Here is a 21,628-nt window from a genome sequence, read left to right on the forward strand (position 1 = left end):
TCCTAATCATGCTCGTTTCCCCTCTTCCCATGATCGATCCATCCCCTCGACCAAACTAACTGTGAATTGTTGGCCCAGACACTAACCTCGGTGGGGAATCTCACAGCTTCACTGGCTCGTCCCTTTGTTTCACTTCTGGAATGTTCTGCTTGGGAGAAGCAGGTTCAACAATAACTTTCGAAAGGGGATCAGATGGATAATTGAAAAGGAGAGAATTGCAGATCTCTGAGGAAAGTGGAGGAGGGGGGAGGGAGGAGTGCGATTAATCGGATACCACCGTTAATTAGCCAGATTGCAGTGATGGGCCATATGGCTTCTTCCTGTGCTGGATCATCTTATCAGTTAATCTGGTACAATGACACCTCGCCCACCCTCTAAAACACCCGGGGCGATGGTGCAGTAGTGGTAACGTCGCTGCTGACAACCGCCTACGAATACAGAATAAAATATGGAATTATAAAGATAGTCTCACTAGTGTCCGTTAGGGAAGGAAATCTGCCCTTCTTATACCGTCTGGCCTATGTGTCACACAGAGATGTGGTTCACACTTACCTGCCCCCCTCTGAAATGGCCAAGCTAATCACTCAGTTCAAGGGCAATTAGAGATGGGCAACAGAGCCCAGAGACGCCCACATCTCACAAAAGAATAAAGGTGTAAAAAGCAGACTGTTTGCATGGTTGAGGGGTCCAGACCATATTCCATATGTGTTGAATACAAGAAATTGGTCTATATATTGTACATATATCTGTTGCAGTCATTTGTTTTAAATTCCTCGTTGAACGTACAGGCAGGCGGAGTGCCTGCAAAAGGTGCAATTAAGATGATGTAAAAGTGGGCTCATCATTTATTCAACCGTGCATTTGTTTACAAAGAGAGGCCGAATGGAACTTTGTTACGATTGCTGGAGATTCCCTGGAGAGTAGATAATTTGAGTCATTGTGGGCGCGATTCTCCCACCGCATTGCGGACCAGTGCCAATTCCATAGCACTGGGACCATCGCAGGAGACCCATAATGGGCCAGGGAAGGGCAGTGCCCTGGTACCAGGTTGGCAGTGTCAAGGGACTGTGCATGAGGGGGGCCATGCCCATTGAAGGGATTATGAAGGGTGGGGGGGTGAAGGCTTATGAAGGGGCACTATGTTGGTTGGGGGCTTGAAATGGGAGTTCTAAAAGGAGGGCCCAAAAGGTGGGGGCCCTTAACAATCCCACTTGAGGGAGGTGGCAATGCCCTGATGTCCACATGGATGGGTAGGTGTGGGGCAGGGTCACTCTCATGGCTGGATTATGGTGGGGAGGAGGGAGGGGAAGAGCTCAAACTAATTTCAATTGATGGGAGGGAGGTTGCCCCCCCCCCCCGGGGTGGAAGGTTAGGCGTGTTGCCTAACATTATCCATGGGCGGGGCTGTACGTGACCCTCAAGCTCACTTTGACATCAGGAAATCCTTTCAAAATGGCATCCTGATCTCTGAGGATCTGGTCTGTCTGACGGGTTTAATCCCCCACTACAGAAAAAAATTCTGTGGGATTGACCAGTGAGAAACTCCCCTAGCCCCCAAAAATGGGGGGTAAATCCAGGTCCCGGATCTCACCCATAAAGCTAATGGGACATGCTCCCCGCCCCCTCCAAACTCACCCAAAATTACACTTAGCCATTTCTTGGAAGATTCACACCCTGTATTTAATTTGCATAAGCAGGTCATGGGATCTGAGTGAGATAAAGATTATGTAATTAATGGGGGGAGCCAGGTCTGTCTGTAGTTTTGCATGTTGATACGGGTTTGACAGTCTGCGAGGGGTTTTTAAGTTGAGCAGCAGTTTTTGGAAAATGCTGCCAGGTGGAGCAGGAGTCTGACACAGACGGAAGGGTCATCCCGTTGTTTCCTGAAAGGGTCTCTCTCCCTCGCTCTGTCTGTCCAAGCAGTTTTTCCAAGAAATCCCTACACACGTGTACAGCAAGTAACCCTGTATTATTCGTATTATTTTAAGAATGAACTGTTAATTGAAAAGCTATTCTCTGTGATGTTAATGTGTTTAATCTTATGTCAAGAATAAAATTTGTTTTAATTTAAAAGATACCCATTGATCAGTGGAACTATTTCCTCATAGTTTTAAAAATTTAAGTAACAATATTTTGGGTTCTTGTCTGTGATCGTAACAAATGTCGGGATCTGATCCAGGATCTTGACAAATGTTGGGATCTGGTCCGTGATTCTAACAAATGTCGGGGTCATGTCCGGGATATTAACAAATGTCAGGATCTTGTCCAGGATCGTAAGAAATGTTGGGATCTTGTCCAGGATCCTAACAAATGTCGGGATCTGGTCCAGGATCCTAACAAATGTCGGGATCTGGTCCAGGATCCTAACAAATGTCGGGATTTTGTCTGGAATCCTAACAAATGTCGGGATATTGTCGAGGATCCTAACAAATGTCGGGATTTTGTCCGGGATCCTAACAAATGTCGGGATATTGTCCAGGATCATAACAAATGTCGGGATCTGATCCAGGATCTTGACAAATGTTGGGATCTGGTCCAGGATCGTAACAGATGTTGGGATCTGGTCCGTGATCCTAACACATCAATTTTTCACGTTAAACAGCGATATCAATTCACCCTCTAACCTGAATAATAGAGAGTTTTTAATCTCTTTGCATTTGCCCCAGTGGCTCAGTAATCTTGGGCTGTTTTGAAGAATAAAGGGATTAAGGGTTATGGTGTTCGGGCCTGAAAGTGGAGCTGAGTCCACAAAAGATCAGCCATGATCTAATTGAATGGCGGAGCAGGCTCGAGGGGCCAGATGGCCGACTCCTGCTCCTAGTTCTTATGTTCTTATACCTGTGACCTGGAGTGAAAGTCAGCAGTCAATGGTTCAGCAAAAGGAAAGAAGATCTTTTATTCTTCATTCAATAACAGCTGGAGATCAAGACACCGGCAATGATTTAAAACCGTTTATTCTTCAAACAATAACAGGAAAGACAGACTGGAAAACACAATCTTATAATCCTTCTGACCGTCCCTGCTTCAAGCATTTACAAATAGATACCTGAGCCCACCTTGACCTTGTGCACACAGGGAGAATCGGGACCCTGAATTATCAGAGGATGGTAACTTCCAGCATTTGGAATATCAGGAGTGAATGTCAAGTAGTTCAATCAGAGGCAGGAATTATAAAAATACCCGATTAAAAAGTGGTACGAGCAATTGGGAGGTAGCTCAAAGGTTAAAATCAACCGAGACATGTTGATTTTGAAAATAATATTACCCGTTGCAAACAGACCCAGGTTAAAATTGGCCTCAGACACAGGCCTTGTTCACAGGAATATGACAATATGAAATGTAATTGGTGCAACCCACTGCAGGAATTTACAGATTCCTAAATCATTTATCAAGTAATTGTGCAATAAGATACCCATTTCCAACATTAAATAACCTGAAATGGTGACTCTGTTTCTCTCTGACAGGTGATACCAGGTCTGTTGAGTGTTTCCACGCGATCTGTTTGGATTTTCAGTTAGCACCATCCACAGTAGTCTGTTTTTGGATGAACTAAAGTCTCTCAGAAAGAATTTTCAGGCAGTTGTGACAATCCAGAGTGTGAACATAACACGGGAATGAATATTGACTAGCCCCATTCTGAAAGTTAATCACTTGTCCACACTACCAGCATTAGGGAGAAGAATGAAGGTGTTTGATCACGAAAAGTGCCAGATAGAGGTGAACGTTACGGCGTCTCCATACACAATGAACAGGATTAATTCACTGCTCCATTCAGGGAGCGGAGGGATCGGAAACCTCCAGCCAATCCCCACGGGGAAGCGATCAGGATGTTTACAAGAATGTTGCCAAGGCTGGAAAAGTGTGGCGACGAGGAGAGATCGGATCGGCTGGGGTTAGTTTCGTTGGAACACCCAAGGCTGAGGGGTGATTTAATTCAGGTGTACAAAATGATGAGGGGAAGTGTCATGGGAGAGTGTTCCTTTCAGAAAGCTTTTTGTCTGATCACATGGCTTCTGATTACAGCTACCTGCTGCTTTGTTAACTTAAAAGATATAGGGTTGCATTGCCCCCCCCCCCCCCCCCATGGCGAAATCTCATTTGGCAATGGGGCGGAGAATCCGTTTTCATGCTCAAAATTCAAAATCGGGGCCAGTGCTGATTTCGCAATTCCCCCCCCCCCCCCCCCCCCCAATAAATCGGTGTTCTCCGTCCCCGACCGGCTGAATTGCCGACGGCGCGGACCTCTCATGGTCCAACTGTCCGGGATCTTCATGTGGCGGCTGCGGACTCAGTCCGGGGTCGCCACGTACGGGGGAGGGCCGATCGGAGGTTAGGGGGGGAGATGTGTGCGGGCGAACCGGGGGGCATGAGCGGCCGATGGGGGGGCACTACTTTGCCGATCATAGTTAGCGGGCTGAGTCCACCATGGAGCACGGTGCGGCCTCTGGAGGCCGCTACCGTGCGCATGCACGGCCTCTGATCCGGAAGTGTGGGGGCCATATCGGCAGCTAGAGGTGCGAGCAATACGACAGCTGCCTGCTCGCCCCCAGCAAGACGGTGAATCTGTGGCCTTTTGACAACAGTTTTCCTGGCGTACAGGACCACAGTTTTCACGACGGCGTGGAAACACAGTCCCGGAAACGGAGAATCCAGGCCATAGTTTGCTTTCCAGAAGGGTTAAACCTGCTGCTGAGGTGGGGTCAGAATCTCAGGGAAAGCCAGTCTTATTCAAGTGAGAATACAGGGTGCTGGGCCACACCCCTGAAAAGGGGATTTTGCTTTATGGGATTTTGTCTTTGAATTGGAACAGTTAAGGGGGAATTCATTAAGGGTTATACATAGATTTACTGTAGCTGGGTGGGGTCTTTGTGTTTGTAACTTATCAAAACTCTTGCTGTTGTTTTTACATAGATGGGGATTTATATATCCCCTCAGATCGTCCGGGATCTGAACCCGGGTCTGAACCCGGCACCTCTCGCATTTTGTGATGGGCCAGGGTTTAAAAACTCCAAACTATAATATGAAATTCATCTTCCCCACAATCTTTATGTTGAATTTAGCCGGATAAGCACAAGAGCCTTCCCTTCAGGTGTGATTTGTCAGTCTTCCCAGACACTTTAATCAAAACAAGCTTTATTCTGAGAATTATATATATATATGTATATATATACAGCAAGAATGTTTATCAATTACAAACATAAAGACACCACCCAGCTGCAAGAATCTATGTATAACCCTTAATGAATTCCCTCTTAACTCAGCAAACTATATCCTTTAAGTTGCCAAAACAGCAGGTAGCGGAAATCAATGGGTTTTTCCTTGGAACGCCTCTTTAAAATGAAAATAGAGACACAGACCAAAATACTTCTTCCTCCCTGAGTCCGCAGCAGTCCAAACTGAAAGCGAAACAAAAAAACAGCTCACGGAGCCACAGCCCAGCTCCACCCACACAATGACATCACTGAGGACATCTAGAGTTCACTGCTCGAGTTGGGGATGGAGGCAGAGACCCTAAACTCTTTCAAAAAGTACCTGGATCTGCACCTTAAGTGCTGTAAGCCGCAGGGATATGGACCAGGTGCAAGAAGGTGGGATTAGAAATCAATGGATAACTGCGAACTCGGTGGACAATTGGGAATCAAATGGCGAACTGGGAATCCAATGGACAACTGAGAATCCAATTGGGCAGCACAATAGCACAGTTAGCACTGCTACTTCACAGCTCCAGGGTCCCAGGTTCGATTCCCGGCTTGGCTCACCGTCTGTGCGGAGTCTGCACATTCTCCCCGTGTCTGCGTGGGTTTCCTCCGGGTGCTCCAGTTTCCTCCCACAGTCCAAAGATGTGCGGGTTAGGTGGATTGGCCATGCTAAATTGCCCATAGTGTCCAAACAGGTTAGGTGGGGTCACTGGGATGGGGTGCAGCAGTGGGCTTAAGTAGGGTGGTCTTTTCAAGGGCCGGTGCAGACTAGATGGGCTAAATGGCCTCATTCTGCACAGTAAATTCTATGTCTAAAAACCGGGAACTCAATGGACAACTGGGAACTCAATGGACAACTGGGAACCCAATGGGGAACTGGGAAATGAATGGACAACAGGGAAATCAATGGGGCACTGGGAACCCAATGGGGAACTGGGAACCCAATGGGGAACTGGGAACCCAATGGGGAACTGGGAACTCAATGGACAACTGGGAACCCAATGGGGAACTGGGAAATGAATGGACAACAGGGAAACCAATGGGGAACTGGGAAATGAATGGACAACAGGGAAATCAATGGGGAACTGGGAACCCAATGGGGAACTGGGAACCCAATGGGGAACTGGGAACCCAATGGACAAGTGGAAACCCAATGGGGAACTGGGAACTCAATGGACAACTGGGACTTCAATGGCCAAAGAGGAACTCAATGGATGACTGGGAATCTAATAGACAACTGGGAACCTAATGGACACCTGGGAACCTAATGGACACTGGGAACTGAATGGCCAAAGAGGAACCCAATGGATGACTGGGAACTGAATGGACACTGGGAACTGAATGGCCAAAGAGGAACCCAATGGATGACTGGGAACTCAATGGACAACTGGGAACCCCCCCCCCCCCATCTGAGAGACACCTAATTCAGAAACCCCCCCCCCCCCATCTGAGGGACACCTAACACAGACCCCCCGTCTGAGAGACACTTAACACAGACCCCCCTGTCTGAGAGACACACCGAATTCCGACCCCAGCATCTGAGAGACACCTAACTCAGACCCCCTCCATCTGAGAGACACCTAACACAGACCCCCCTCCCCGTCTGAGAGACACCTTACACAGACCCCCCCATCTGAGAGACACTTAACACAGACCCCCCGTCTGAGAGACACACCGAACTCCGACCCCAGCGTCTGAGAGACACCGAACTCAGATCCCCCCCTCCCCCGTCTGAGAGACACCTAACACAGACCCCCCTCCCCGTCTGTGAGACACCGAACTCCGACCTCCTGACTTTTAACCCTTCACATGTATTTGAACCAAGGCTGAATCAGAGCTGAAGATTGTTAATGTTGGATCATTTGAATAAAAACTTTCGCAAGACAATGAACATCCTGTTCAGTTAACTTCCTCCCAGATATTGAGGGGGAAGGACAAGGCGGAGGGATTGTGAAACAGAGAAACTTTACATCAACAACTCAACGTACCGCCTTGAACTGGACTCCAATAAGCAGACAGTTCAAATTGAGTTGACTGCATTGATTCATTGCATACAAGTGTCTTATTGGTTATTCATTCCCAAGTCATCTTCAGCCCCCCCCCCCCCCCCCCCACCATCTCACTGTTCTTCCCCCATAACCTGCGGACAATGCAATGGTTACAGGTCTGAGGTTTCTCTTTATTTCTGACAATGATTCCCAGGCACCTGTTCAAACATCAAGAAATTGTTCCCCTCGCGATTGCACTCGATCCCCTAAACTCCCTCGCCCCTCTTCCGCCCCCTCAGTGGGGAGAGGCTCTGGATCTTCATGCTTTAAGAGTACTGTTCGACGAAATCCTGGTAGAAAGACTTCAGCTTGTTCAGGAGAATGTTGAGTTTCTCAAACTTGGGGAGGATAGTCATTCTGGGAGGGAGGAAAGAAAGCAAATTAATAACAGAAATTCTTCTTCAGGAGAAAATCCTGTGGACCGCTCAATCCTGATCCTTACCACCCTTTTTTAAAAAGAAAAGAACCCCCCTCTGCCAATATCCTCATTTCACACACCCACCCCTATTCCAGGCCCTACCCTCTCATACAACTGTGTCCCTCCAATCTGACCTTTGAGCATTGCCCACTTCAATCACCCGCCGCTTGTCGTCTTGCCTTCTGCTGTCTGAGCCCTCAACTCCGGATTTGCCTTCTGAAACCTCCCCCCTCTCTCTTCACCTCTGTCACATTTCTCCATCTTCACGACATCTTAGGCCGACTCCCCTAATGTCTACCAATCACGCTTTGTTTTGTAACGTTCCCGTGTGGAAGCATGGGCAATCAGTTGTGATTTGCACGTTGTACACACTTTCCTCCTTCAAGGGCAACACAGTAGAGTAAGGGTCACATGGCATGTGTGACCAATCAGGACTCGGTATGGAAGCACCCCCCCCCCCCCCCCCCCCACCCCCCATGGTGAAAGAAGCTCGAAGGGAAATACATTTTGGGAGTCGGTTACACCATGAGTCTGCTGTAGAATTCTTATGAATAAATACCAACACTGTTCACTAATAAAGTCTGTGACTTTATTTATAGTAACAAATGTCCTATTCTTGTTCGAACTCTTTGAATTATTGATTATTGATGAAAACACCACTGCCTCCCAACCATTCAGCATTCTGACTGGGAAATATATCGGCCGTTCCTTCACTGCCGCGTCGTCAAAATCCTGGAACTCCCTCCCTAACAGCACTGTGGGTGTACCTACACCTCAGGGACTGCAGCGGTTCAAGAAGGCAGCTCACCACCACCTTCCGATGGGCAACTAGGGATGGGCAATAAATGCTGGTGTAGCCAGCGCCCCCACACAGCGCATTGAAGAATCAAACACTGAGCCTGAATTTTGTGAGTGAATCTCTCCCTTATAGAGGCTTTCACATCGACACAAAAGGCAAATTTCTCAACAATCAACAAACGTTAATTGGCCAACTTGAAACCGGCCAAAACATTACACATTGCTCCAGGCCTCACCACTAATCTCTTATACTCCACTCCCTTTGCTGTACCAAATAACATAGTGGTTATTTCACAATTGTTACGTCTGCTTGCTGATTAACGTTCGTGATTTCTGGCCGGGACACGCATGTTCATGAATAGCAACATTACCTAATCACTATTTTAAAAAACAATTCTGCTTCTTTATTCTCAGAACAAGTAGAGAAACACAACCTTCCCCACATTGTCCACCAGCTGCCAATCTGAAACACAATCGCTAGGTCTCAGTCTCCTGCACAGATTACCCACCCACTTGGCATTCAACCAGCAGAACACAGAGATATGTTTGTTACTCACAGTCTCTGCATCTATGTCAATTATATACATCGCAAATATTTCACTCCACGGCAACACTGCACGTCATGGGAGGGTCAGAGCACCGCACTGTCAGATGGTCAGTACTGAGGGAGTGCTGCACTGTCAGAGGGTCAGTACTGAGGGAGTGCTGCATTGTCAGAGGGTCAGTACTGAGGGAGTGCTGCACTGTCAGAGGGTCAGTACTGAGGGAATGCTGCATTGTCAGAGGGTCAGTACTGAGGGAGTGCTGCATTGTCAGAGGGTCAGTACTGAGGGAGTGCCGCACTGTCAGAGGGTCAGTACTGAGGGAGTACCGCACTGTCAGAGGGTCAGTACTGAGGGAGTGCTGCACTGTCAGAGGGTCAGTACTGAGGGAGTGCCGCACTGTGAGAGGGTCAGTACTGAGGGAGTGCCGCACTGTCAGAGGGTCAGTACTGAGGGAGTGCTGCACTGTCAGAGGGTCAGTACTGAGGGAGTGCTGCACAGGCAGAGGGTCAGTACTGAGGGAGTGCTGCACTGTCAGAGGGTCAGTACTGAGGGAGCCGCACTGTCAGAGGGTCAGTACTGAGGGAGCCGCACTGTCAGAGGGTCAGTACTGAGGGAGTGCCGCACTGTCAGAGTGTCAGTACTGAGGGAGTGGTGCACTGTCAGAGGGTCAGTACTGAGGGAGTGCCGCACTGTCAGAGGGTCAGTACTGAGGGAGCCGCACTGTCAGAGGGTCAGTACTGAGGGAGTGCAGCACTGTCAGAGGGTCAGTACTGAGGGAGTGCTGCACTGAAGGTCAGTACTGAGGGAGTGCCGCACTGTCATAGGGTCAGTACTGAGGGAGTGCTGCACTGTCAGATGGTCAGTACAGAGGGAGCGCTGCACTGTCAGAGGGTCAGTACTGAGGGAGTGCCGCACTGTCAGAGGGTCAGTAGTGAGGGAGTACCGCACTGTCAGAGGGTCAGTACTGAGGGAGTACCGCACTGTCAGAGGGTCAGTACTGAGGGAGTGCCGCACTGTCAGAGAGTCAGTACTGAGGGAGTGCTGCACTGTCAGAGGGTCAGTACTGAGGGAGTGCCGCACTGTCAGAGGGTCAGTACTGAGGGAGTGCCGCACTGTCAGAGGGTCAGTACTGAGGGAGTGCCGCACTGTCAGAGGGTCAGTACTGAGGGAGTGCTGCACTGTCAGAGGGTCAGTACTGAGGGAGTGCTGCACTGTCAGAGGGTCAGTACTGAGGCAGTGCCGCACTGTCAGAAGGTCAGTACTGAGGGAGCTGCACTGTCAGAGGGTCAGTGCTGAGGGAGTGCTGCACTGTCAGAGGGTCAGTGCTGAGGGAGTGCTGCACTGTCAGAGGGTCAGTGCTGAGGGAGTGCTGCACTGTCAGAGGGTCAGTACTGAGGGAGTGCTGCACTGTCAGAGGGTCAGTACTGAGGGAGTGCCGCACTGTCAGAGGGTCAGTACAGAGGGAGCGCTGCACTGTCAGAGGGTCAGGACTGAGGGAGTGCTGCACTGTCAGAGGGTCAGTACTGAGGAAGTACGGCACTGTCAGAGGGTCAGTACTGAGGGAGTGCCGCACTGTCAGAGGGTCAGTAATGAGGGAGTGCTGCACTGTCAGAGGGTCAGTACGGAGGGAGTGCTGCACTGTCAGAGGGTCAGTACTGAGGGAGTGCTGCACTGTCAGATGATCAGTACAGAGGGAGCGCTGCACTGTCAGAGGGTCAGTACTGAGGGAGTGCCGCACTGTCAGAGGGTCAGTAGTGAGGGAGTACCGCACTGTCAGAGGGTCAGTACTGAGGGAGTACCGCACTGTCAGAGGGTCAGTACTGAGGGAGTGCCGCACTGTCAGAGAGTCAGTACTGAGGGAGTGCGGCACTGTCAGAGGGTCAGTACTGAGGGAGTGCCGCACTGTCAGAGGGTCAGTACTGAGGGAGTGCCGCACTGTCAGAGGGTCAGTACTGAGGGAGTGCCGCACTGTCAGAGGGTCAGTACTGAGGGAGTGCTGCACTGTCAGAGGGTCAGTACTGAGGGAGTGCTGCACTGTCAGAGGGTCAGTACTGAGGCAGTGCCGCACTGTCAGAGGGTCAGTACTGAGGGAGCTGCACTGTCAGAGGGTCAGTGCTGAGGGAGTGCTGCACTGTCAGAGGGTCAGTGCTGAGGGAGTGCTGCACTGTCAGAGGGTCAGTGCTGAGGGAGTGCTGCACTGTCAGAGGGTCAGTACTGAGGGAGTGCTGCACTGTCAGAGGGTCAGTACTGAGGGAGTGCCGCACTGTCAGAGGGTCAGTACAGAGGGAGCGCTGCACTGTCAGAGGGTCAGGACTGAGGGAGTGCTGCACTGTCAGAGGGTCAGTACTGAGGAAGTACGGCACTGTCAGAGGGTCAGTACTGAGGGAGTGCCGCACTGTCAGAGGGTCAGTACTGAGGGAGTGCTGCACTGTCAGAGGGTCAGTACGGAGGGAGTGCTGCACTGTCAGAGGGTCAGCACTGAGGGAGTGCTGCACTGTCAGAGGGTCAGTACTGAGGGAGTGCCGCACTGTCAGAGGGTCAGTACTGAGGGAGTGCCACACTGTCAGAGGGTCAGTACTGAGGGAGTGCCGCACTGTCAGAGGGTCATACTGAGGGAGTGCTGCACTGTCAGAGGGTCAGTACTGAGGGAGTGCTGCACTGTCAGAGGGTCAGTACTGAGGGAGTGCTGCACTGTCAGAGGGTCAGTACTGAGGGAGTGCCGCACTGTCAGAGGGTCAGTACTGAGGGAGTGCCGCACTGTCAGAGGGTCAGTACTGAGGGAGTGCTGCACTGTCAGAGGGTCAGTACTGAGGGAGTGCCGCACTGTCAGAGGGTCAGTACTGAGGGAGTGCCGCACTGTCAGAGGGTCAGAACTGAGGGAGTGCTGCACTGTCAGAGGGTCAGTACTGAGGGAGTGCCGCACTGTCAGAGGGTCAGTACTGAGGGTGTGCCGCACTGTCAGAGGGTTAGTACTGAGGGAGTGCCACACTGTCAGAGGGTCAGTACTGAGGGAGTGCTGCACTGTCAGAGGGTCAGTACTGAGGGAGTGCTGCACTGTCAGAGGGTCAGTACTGAGGGAGTGCTGCGCTGTCAGACGGTCAGTACTGAGGGAGCGCTGCACTGTCAGAGGGTCAGTGCTGAGGGAGTGCCGCACTGTCAGAGGGTCAGTACTGAGGGAGTGCCGCACTGTCAGAGGGTCAGTACTGAGGGAGTGCTGCACTGTCAGAGGGTCAGTACTGAGGGAGCGCTGCACTGTCAGAGGGTCAGTACTGAGGGAGTGCCGCACTGTCAGAGGGTCAGTGCTGAGGGAGCGCTGCACTGTCAGAGGGTCAGTACGGAGGGAGCGCTGCACTGTCTGAGTGTCAGTTCTGAGGGAGTGCCGCACTGTCAGAGGGTCAGTGCTGAGGGAGTGCTGCACTGTCAGAGGGTCAGTACTGCGGGAGTGCCGCACTGTCAGAGGGTCAGTACTGAGGGAGTGCTGCACTGTCAGAGGGTCAGTACTGAGGGAGTGCTGCACTGTCAGAGGGTCAGTACGGAGGGAGCGCTGCACTGTCTGAGTGTCAGTACTGAGGGAGTGCTGCAATGTCAGAGGGTCAGTACTGAGGGAGTGCTGCACTGTCAGAGGGTCAGTACTGAGGGAGTGCTGCACTGTCAGAGGGTCAGTACTGAGGGAGTGCTGCACTGTCAGAGGGTCAGTACTGAGGGAGTGCCGCACTGTCAGAGGGTCAGTGCAGAGGGAATGCTGCACTGTCAGAGGGTCAGTACTGAGGGAGTGCCACACTGTCAGAGGGTCAGTACTGAGGGAGTGCTGCACTGTCAGAGGGTCAGTACTGAGGGAGTGCCGCACTGTCAGAGGGTCAGTACAGAGGGAGTGCTGCACTGTCTGAGTGTCAGTACTGAGGGAGTGCCGCACTGTCAGAGGGTCAGTGCTGAGGGAGTGCTGCACTGTCAGAGGGTCAGTACTGAGGGAGTGCCGCACTGTCAGAGGGCCAGTAATGAGGGAGTGCTGCACTGCCAGAGGGTCAGTACTGAGGGAGTGCCGCACTGTCAGAGGGTCAGTACTGAGGGAGTGCTGCACTGTCAGAGGGTCAGTACTGAGGGAGTGCCGCACTGTCAGAGGGTCAGTGCTGAGGGAATGCTGCACTGTCAGAGGGTCAGTGCTGAGGGAATGCTGCACTGTCAGAGGGTCAGTGCTGAGGGAGTGCCGCACTGTCAGAGGGTCAGTACTGAGGGAGTGCCGCACTGTCAGAGGGTCAGTACTGAGGGAGAGCCGCACTGTCAGAGGGTCAGTACTGAGGGAGTGCCGCACTGTCAGAGGGTCAGTGCTGAGGGAATGCTGCACTGTCAGAGGGTCAGTGCTGAGGGAGTGCCGCAGTGTCAGAGGGTCAGTGCTGAGGGAGTGTCAAGTGTCAATTGGTTGTCTGTTTTGTTGTTTGATTGCACCTCAACCATTTTTATTGGACATACATTACTTTGGAGTATTCAGAGTTAGTGAGAGATGTTCTAAATATCCTTATTTCCCTCCTTGTACCTGAAATGATAGGTGCCTTCGATTTGGCCAAATCCACTGCCTGGAACAACACAGATTCCCGTCTCCTCCAGCAACTTCAAGCAGAAGAACATATCGGGAGCATGTCCTGCCTCCTGTTGGGAAGAATTAGTGTGAATTAGTGGCAGCGTTCAGATACCCTGGTCTGGAAGCTCTCAGCCTGATCTCATAATCGAGGGGCTGAATTGCCTCCTGCTGTTCCTGTGTCACAGGCTCGAGGGGCTGAATGGCCTCCTGCTGTTCCTGTGTAACAGGCTCGAGGGGCTGAATGGCCTCTTCCTGTTCCTGTGTAACAGGCTCGAGGGGCTGAATGAGGCCGCCTGCTGTTCCTGTGTAACAGGCTGGAGGGGCTGAATGGCCTCCTCCTGTTCCTGTGTCAGAGACTCGAGGGGCTGAATGGCCTCCTCCTGTTCCTGTGTAACAGGCTCGAGGGGCTGAATGGCCTCCTCCTGTTCCTGTATAACAGACTCAAGGGGCTGAATGGCCTCCTCCTGTTCCTGTGTAACAGGCTCGAGGGGCTGAATGGGCCTCCTCCTGTTCCTGTGTCACAGGCTCGAGGGGCTGAATGGACCTCCTCCTGTTCCTGTGTAATAGACTTGAGGGGCTGAATGGGCCTCCTCCTGTTCCTGTGTCACATGCTCGAGGGGCTGAATGGACCTCCTCCTGTTCCTGTGTAACAGACTTGAGGGGCTGAATGGGCCTCCTCCTGTTCCTGTGTCACAGGCTCGAGGGGCTGAATGGACCTCCTCCTGTTCCTGTGTAACAGACTTGAGGGGCTGAATGGCCTCCTCCTGTTCCTGTGTAACAGGCTCCGGGGGCTGAATGGCCTCCTCCTGTTCCTGTGTAACAGGGAGGGGGCTGAATGGCCTCCTCCTGTTCCTGTGTAACAGGCTCCGGGGGCTGATTGGGCCTCCTCCTGTTCCTGTGTATCAGGCTCGAAGGGCTGAATGGCCTCCTGCTGTTCCTGTGTCACAGGCTCAAGGGGCTGAATGGGCCTCCTCCTGTTCCTGTGTATCAGGCTCGAGGGGCTGAATGGGCCTCCTCCTGTTCCTGTGTATCAGGCTCGAGGGGCTGAATGGGCCTCCTCCTGTTCCTGTGTAACAGGCTCGAGGGGCTGAATGGGCCTCCTCCTGTTCCTGTGTCACAGGCTCGAGGGGCTGAATGGGCCTCCTCCTGTTCCTGTGTAACAGGCTCGAGGGGCTGAATGGGCCTGTTCCTGTTCCTGTGTATCAGGCTCCGGGGGCTGAATGTGCTGGTCCTGTCTCTGATGAATAACTGAAGGGTGAGTTGGCACGGTGTTTGGGAAAATTGTGTGGTTTTGTACTGACATCCCGAAGCTCCTCCTCAACCAGAGGGCTGGTTTAGCACAGTGGGCTAAACAGCTGGTTTGTAATGCAGAACAGAGGCAGCAGCGCGTGTTCAATTGCCATACCAGTCTCCCCAAACAGACACTGGAATGGGGAATGTGGCGACTAGGGACTTTTGACAGTAACTTCATTGAAGCCTAACGTGTGACAATATGCGATTATTATTATTATTATTATCTTTGTCTTTGTCCCAATTCAAATTTCAGAAACATTTAGCGTTAATCTAGAGGAGACTAACACCAGGAATGGGTGGGTTGTCACAGAATTTACAGTGCAGAAGGAGGCCATTTGGCCCATCGAGTCTGCACCGGCCCTTGGAAAGAGCATGCCACTTAACACCTCCACCCTCTCCCCTTAACCCAATAACCCCATCGAACCTTTTTGGACACTAAGGGCAATTTAGCACGGCCAATCCACCTAACCTGCACGTCTTTGGACTGTGGGAGGAAACCGGAGCACCCGGAGGAAACTCACGCACACACGGGGAGAATGTGCAGACTCCACACAGACAGTGACCCAAGCCGGGAATCGAACCTGGGACCCTGACGCTGCGAAGCAACAGTGCTAGCCACTATGCTGCTCTGTTTTCTGATGAGGTTAGGTTGGGGAGGTTGGGTTTGTACCCATTGGAGTTTAGCAGAGTGAGGAAGCAACTTGATGGAAACCTTTCCGATTCTGAGGGGTGTTGACAGGGTGGGTGTGGAGAGGAGGTTTCCTCTTGTGGGAGGATCTAGAACGAGAGGTCACTGTTTAAAAATAAGGGGTCACCTGGTTAAACTGGAAGTGAGGAGAAGTATTTTCTCTCTCGGTGGGGGGGGGGGGGTGAGTCTCTGGTACTCTCTTCCTCAAAGGGCGGTGGGAACAGAATCTTTGAATATTGTTAAGGCAGAGCTGGATAGATTCCTGATGAACGAGGGGGTGAAAGGTTATTGGGGTCGGCAGGGATGTGGGGTTGGCGTTACAATCAGATCAGCCAATGACCTTATTGAACGGTGGGGCAGCCTCGAGGGGCCGAGTGGCCTCCTGATCCTAATTAGTATGTTCTTGGTGATTGCCCCTTGAGAAGGTGGTGGTGAGCTGCCTTCTCGAACCGCTGCAGTCCCTGAGGTGTAAGTACATCCACAATGCTGTTAGGGAGGGAGTTCCAGGATGTTGCCCCAGCGACAGTGAAGGAACGGCCGATATATTTCCCAGTCAGGGTGGGGAGTGACTGGGAGCGGAACCTCCAGGTGGTGGGGTTCCCAGGTATCTGCTGCTCTTGTCCTTCTAGATGGCCGTGGCCGTGGGTTTGGAAGGTGCTGCCTAAGGAGCCTTGGTGAGTTACTGCAGTGCATCTTGTAGACGGTACACACGGCTGCCACTGTGCGTCGGTGGTGGAGGGTTTGAATGTTCGTGGAAGGAGGAGCAATCAAGCTGGGCTGCTTTGCCCTGGATGGTGTTGAGCTTCTTGAGTGTTGTTGGAGCTGCACTCATCCAGGCAAGTGGAGAGTCCATCACACTCCTGACTTGTGCCTTGTAGATGGTGGACAGGCTTTGGGGGGTCAGGAGGTGAGTTACTCACCGCAGGATCCCCAGCCTCTGACCTGCCCGGTAACCACAGTATTAATGTGGCTGGGTCCAGTTCAGTTTCTGATCAATGTTAACCCCCAGGATGTTGATTGTGGGGGATTCAGCAATGGTCATGGCATTGAATGTCAAGGGTCGGTGATTAGACCCTCTCTTGTAGGAGGAGATGGTCATAATCTGGCACTTGTGTCGCGCTAATGTAACTTGTCAGCTCAAGCCTGGATATTGTTCAGGTCTTGCTGTGGCTTGTTGGGGTTCTGATGATGGAAACTGTCGGAATATTGGCATCTCGATATTGGGACAGGTTAAGAAGGAGAAGCCTGGGGGTATGGTGTGATTGGCTGCAGTGGTTTGAAAAATGATTTTGTTTAGCTTGAATAGCAGGCGAAACTGAAAAGGGAATGCGTTTTTATTCTAGGCTAATGGACTGTGGTTTGACTGGGGAGGTCCCTGGAGAGTTAATGTGCTGACTGCAGAGATCATTTGTAGTTTTCTCTTGGGGAGGTTAGATAATTGCTGGCTGGAGCCCAGGAAGGCAGAGAAGCTTTGAGCTTGGAGAAGCTTTAAGGGAGAGCGAGGAGCTGAGGTCACGGATTTGGGTTCAGAGATGGCAGATTTAGATCTGAGATGAGGATGAACTATTTCCCACAGAGGGTGGATATTTTTTGGAACGCCCTACCCTATAGTGCGATGGAATCTGAGTCATTAAATGGTTTCAAGGAGATAGATATATTTTTGATTAAAAATGGGTTAAAGACCCGGAAGAGATCAGCCATGAACTGATTGAATGCCAGAGCAGGCTTGAAGGGCTGAATTGCCTCCTTCTGCTCCTCATTCCTGTGTTCCTACATCCTGATCTTCCGGACCGAGTCCACAGTTCTCTCCCAGCAGGATGGCAAAAAAAAAGAGTAATAATAGTTAAAGCAGAGCAATCTTGCCTGAAGACAAGGAAGAGGATGAAACAACTCAGGTGAAGCAGCTATTTGAAGACATTCAGCCAGAGTCTGAAAGGATTCTAACTGGGGCCCAAATCTGTCTTTGGAGCAAGTATCACTCTATAGGAGCTGAGTCCACAAAAGATCAGCCATGATCTCATTGAATGGCGGAGCAGGCTCGAGGGGCCAGACGGTCTACTCCTGCTCCTAGTTCTTATGTTCTTATACCCTGCTGACTTTAAACTGGATTAAGAGCTGTAGGTTTCTTTACTTGTTGTTTAATGGGGAATTGACTTTTATTGTTCAGGGGTAATTCTACGCTGTCCTTTCTTCCTTTCTGGGTATGAGGTTAAAGAGTTTAATATTTTATTCATAATAAAGTTTTGCTTTAAAATTCCAAGCCCTATTTTTTTTTTCATGCAATCGCTCATTCCTTCCGCACAATCTTACAAAATAACCTAAAGTATTGCGGATTTGATCCCGTGCCCAAGCCGCTGCTGTGTCTGGTCTGACATTGGAACAGGGTTCAAAGGTTAAGGTTCATCTTGCTGTTATTAAAGCTTTTGTAGCTCCGTGGGTTTTACCTCAGCTGCCTCAATGGCCTTTGGAGGGAGGTCAATCCTGGGAAATGAGTACATGGCTCCTTGCACAGGGTTACAGTGGAACCCGGGGATGTTACAGAAAACGTCCTCGATCAGACGCGCTCTCTCTGCCAAACTGTCAAGCACAGCTTGCTTCTCCTGGGGACACGCAGCATAAAGAGACAATTGAAAATCGTTAATACATCGGCTTCACTTACTGAGGCCAGCGGTCCCTCCATCACAGAGTGGACATAACAATGGCAATAAGGAAGCTCAGAGACGGATACAGATTAAAAATACCTCGAACAATGTCCTCACCAAACACTCCCAGGACAGGTACAGCACGGGGTTAGATACAGAGTAAAGCTCTCTCTACACTGTCCCATCAAACACTCCCAGGACAGGTACAGCACGGGATTAGATACAGAGTAAAGCTCCCTCTACACTGTCTCCATCAAACACTCCCAGGACAGGTACAGCACGGGGTTAGATACAGAGTAAAGCTCCTTCTACACTGTCCCCATCAAACACTCCCAGGACAGGTACAGCACGGGGTTAGATACAGAGTAAAGCTCCCTTTGCACTGTCCCCATCAAACACTCCCAGGACAGGGACAGCACGGGGTTAGAAACAGAGTAAAGCTCCCTCTACACTGCCCCCATCAAACATTCCCAGGGCAGGTACAGCATGGGGTTAGATACAGAGTAAAGCTCCCTCTACACTGTCCCCTTCAAACACTCCCAGGACAGGTACTGCACGGGGTTAGATACAGAGTAAAGCTCCCTCTACACCGTCCCCATCAAACACTCCCAGCACAGGTACAGCACGGGGTTAGATACAGAGTAAAGCTCCCTTTGCACTGTCCCCATCAAACACTCCCAGGACAGGGACAGCACGGGGTTAGAAACAGAGTAAAGCTCCCTCTACACTGCCCCCATCAAACATTCCCAGGGCAGGTACAGCATGGGGTTAGATACAGAGTAAAGCTCCCTCTACACTGTCCCCTTCAAACACTCCCAGGACAGGTACTGCACGGGGTTTTTTACAGAGTAAAGCTCCCTCTACACCGTCCCCATCAAACACTCCCAGCACAGGTACAGCACGGGGTTAGATACAGAGTAAAGCTCCCTCTACACTGTCCCCATCAAACACTCCCAGGACAGGTACAGCACAGGGTTGGATACAGAGTAAAGCTCCCTCTACACTGTCCCCATCAAACACTCCCAGGACAGGTACAGCATGGGGTTAGATACAGAGTAAAGCTCCCTCTACACTGTCCCCATCAAACACTCCCAGGACAGGTACAGCACGGAGTTAGATACAGAGTAAAGCTCCCTCTACACCGTCCCCATCAAACACTCCCAGGACAGGTACAGCACGGGGTTAGATACAGAGTAAAGCTCCCTCTACACTGTCCCCATCAAACACTCCCAGGACAGGTACAGCACAGGGTTGGATACAGAGTAAAGCTCCCTCTACACTGTCCCCATCAAACACTCCCAGGACAGGTACAGCATGGGGTTAGATACAGAGTAAAGCTCCCTCTACACTGTCCCCATCAAACACTCCCAGGACAGGTACAGCACGGAGTTAGATACAGAGTAAAGCTCCCCCTACATTGTCCCCATCAAACACGCCCAGGACAGGTACAGCACGGGGTTAGATACAGAGTACAGCTCCCTCTGCACTGACCCCATCAAACACTCCCAGGACAGGTACAGCACGGGGTGAGATACAGAGTAAAGCTCCCTCTACACTGTCCCCATCAAACACTCCCAGGACAGGTACAGCACGGGGTTAGATACAGAGTAAAGCTCCCTCTACACTGCCCCCATCAAACACTCCCAGGACAGGTAAGGACAGGGTAAGATACAGAGTAAAGCTCCCTCTACACTGTCGACATCAAACACTCCCAGGACAGGTACAGCACGGGGTTAGATACAGAGTAAAGCCCCCGCTACACTGTCCCCATCAAACACTCCCAGGGCAGATACAGCACGGAGTTAGATACAGAGTAAAGCTCCCTCTGCACTGTCCACGTGAAACACTCCCAGGACAAGTACAGCACGGGGTTAGATACAGAGTAAAGCTCACTCTACACTGTCCCCATCAAACAGTCCCAGGACAGGTAGAGGACGGGGTTAGATACAGAGTAAAGCTCCCTCTACACTGTCCCCATCAATCACTCCCAGGACGGGTACAGCACGGGGTTAGAAACAGAGTAAAGCTCCCTCTGCACTGTCCCCATCAAACACTCCCAGGACAGGTACAGCACGGGGTTAGATACAGAGTAAAGCTCCTTCTGCACTGTCCCCATCAAACACTCCCAGGACAGGTACAGCACGGGGTTAGATACAGAGTAAAGCTCCCTCTACACTGTCGACATCAAACACTCCCAGGACAGGTACAGCACAGGGTTAGATATCAATCATTGAGTCCTGAACCGTCGATGTTGGTGGTGAATCATGGAATTAATATTTTCAATCTCACGGGTCGGCGCAACATCGAGGGCCGAAGGGCCTGTACTGCGCTGTAATGTTCTATGTTCTCTGTTCTATAGTTCCTTAATTTGAAGGTTTAAATTGCTGGATGAATTTTGATCTGTGCGCTGAGTGCCTGGAGGAATGTGCGTTTGAGGAGTTGACTCACCCTTCTGAACCTTTCGTAGGAGGGTTCCCCGGGCTGAGGTGGGTTTGTGATGACTGCAAGGATGACTTGGCCTGCCACGGGCGGACACAGACGTATAGAGAACAATTTCATCAACTCCGTCCGTACACCAGGGTCCAGGTTTATTACTTCCATGTAGCCCCCCCGGTACCCACACCTGGAGGAAGAGGGAGGGACAAAGAAACAGGTTAGTCCAGTGCATGTTGAGGAGTCAGTGATAGGAGCTGCAGCGTGCTATCAGCTGTCACACGGCAATGCGGACAATTTGCATCAGTTCAGTGCTCAACTAGTGATGGCTCACAGTGATATCCAACGCAAACAGGAGCCTGTGCACTTCACAACTTCGGTACATGAAGGTCTCTCCAACTGCACCACCTTACTGCCCATCTCACTCACAGCACCAGAGAAGTTGCTGCAGGGTGAGGGCTGGGGATGGGTTTTGAGTCACCCAGGGCAGGCACATTAATTCTTGCACTCATTAGAAATTGCCCCTCTGTGCCTTCCTCAAGGCATCCACTTCCCCCCTCCAACAGTTATGATCCCATTTGGTCGGCATCCCAGAGTCAGGACCATGACTTAGTTTTAACATGAGAAAAACATTTGTTAATGTTTTATTAACAAATGTTAATAAACTAAAGAAGTTGGATTATAGATATACAACAGGCCTTTACTGCCCAATTAACTCCATAAATACACGCAGGTGTTAAAACTGACACGAATTACAATGTACATTTGAAGCTACAGTGGTCCCATTATCCCAAAGTCCCTTTAAAGCACACAGATTGGTTGTGGTCAAATGCACTGAACCCGTTAGTCTCCATCAATTTATCCTCAGAATTCCTCCACAGATGATTGTCACAAGAGTTTCCACTCCCCGAAAAACACGTTTTCAAATCTCCTCTCAACAATAATGCTTTCCCTTAATAGTTTGCATTCCGAAACACACTCCAGGTTTT

General features: G+C 50.9%; 1 protein-coding gene across 1 annotated transcript in view; it reads right to left on the bottom strand.

Moving 5' to 3' along the window:
* Nucleotides 1-7,356: 7,356 nt before the first annotated feature.
* The window catches only part of LOC119966665 (alanine aminotransferase 2-like), a 42,081-nt gene continuing 27,809 nt past the window's right edge, over nucleotides 7,357-21,628 (bottom strand). Inside the window, exons 4-7 of the mRNA XM_038798724.1 lie at nucleotides 20,655-20,829; nucleotides 18,009-18,164; nucleotides 13,539-13,651; nucleotides 7,357-7,603 (exon numbers count right to left, since the gene is read on the bottom strand). Coding sequence (XP_038654652.1) covers nucleotides 7,513-7,603; nucleotides 13,539-13,651; nucleotides 18,009-18,164; nucleotides 20,655-20,829 — 535 coding nt within the window. The 3' untranslated portion in view covers nucleotides 7,357-7,512. The remainder of the gene's footprint in view (nucleotides 7,604-13,538; nucleotides 13,652-18,008; nucleotides 18,165-20,654; nucleotides 20,830-21,628) is intronic.

Source organism: Scyliorhinus canicula, chromosome 5 (assembly GCF_902713615.1).
Source record: "Scyliorhinus canicula chromosome 5, sScyCan1.1, whole genome shotgun sequence".
Classification (NCBI taxonomy): domain Eukaryota; kingdom Metazoa; phylum Chordata; class Chondrichthyes; order Carcharhiniformes; family Scyliorhinidae; genus Scyliorhinus; species Scyliorhinus canicula.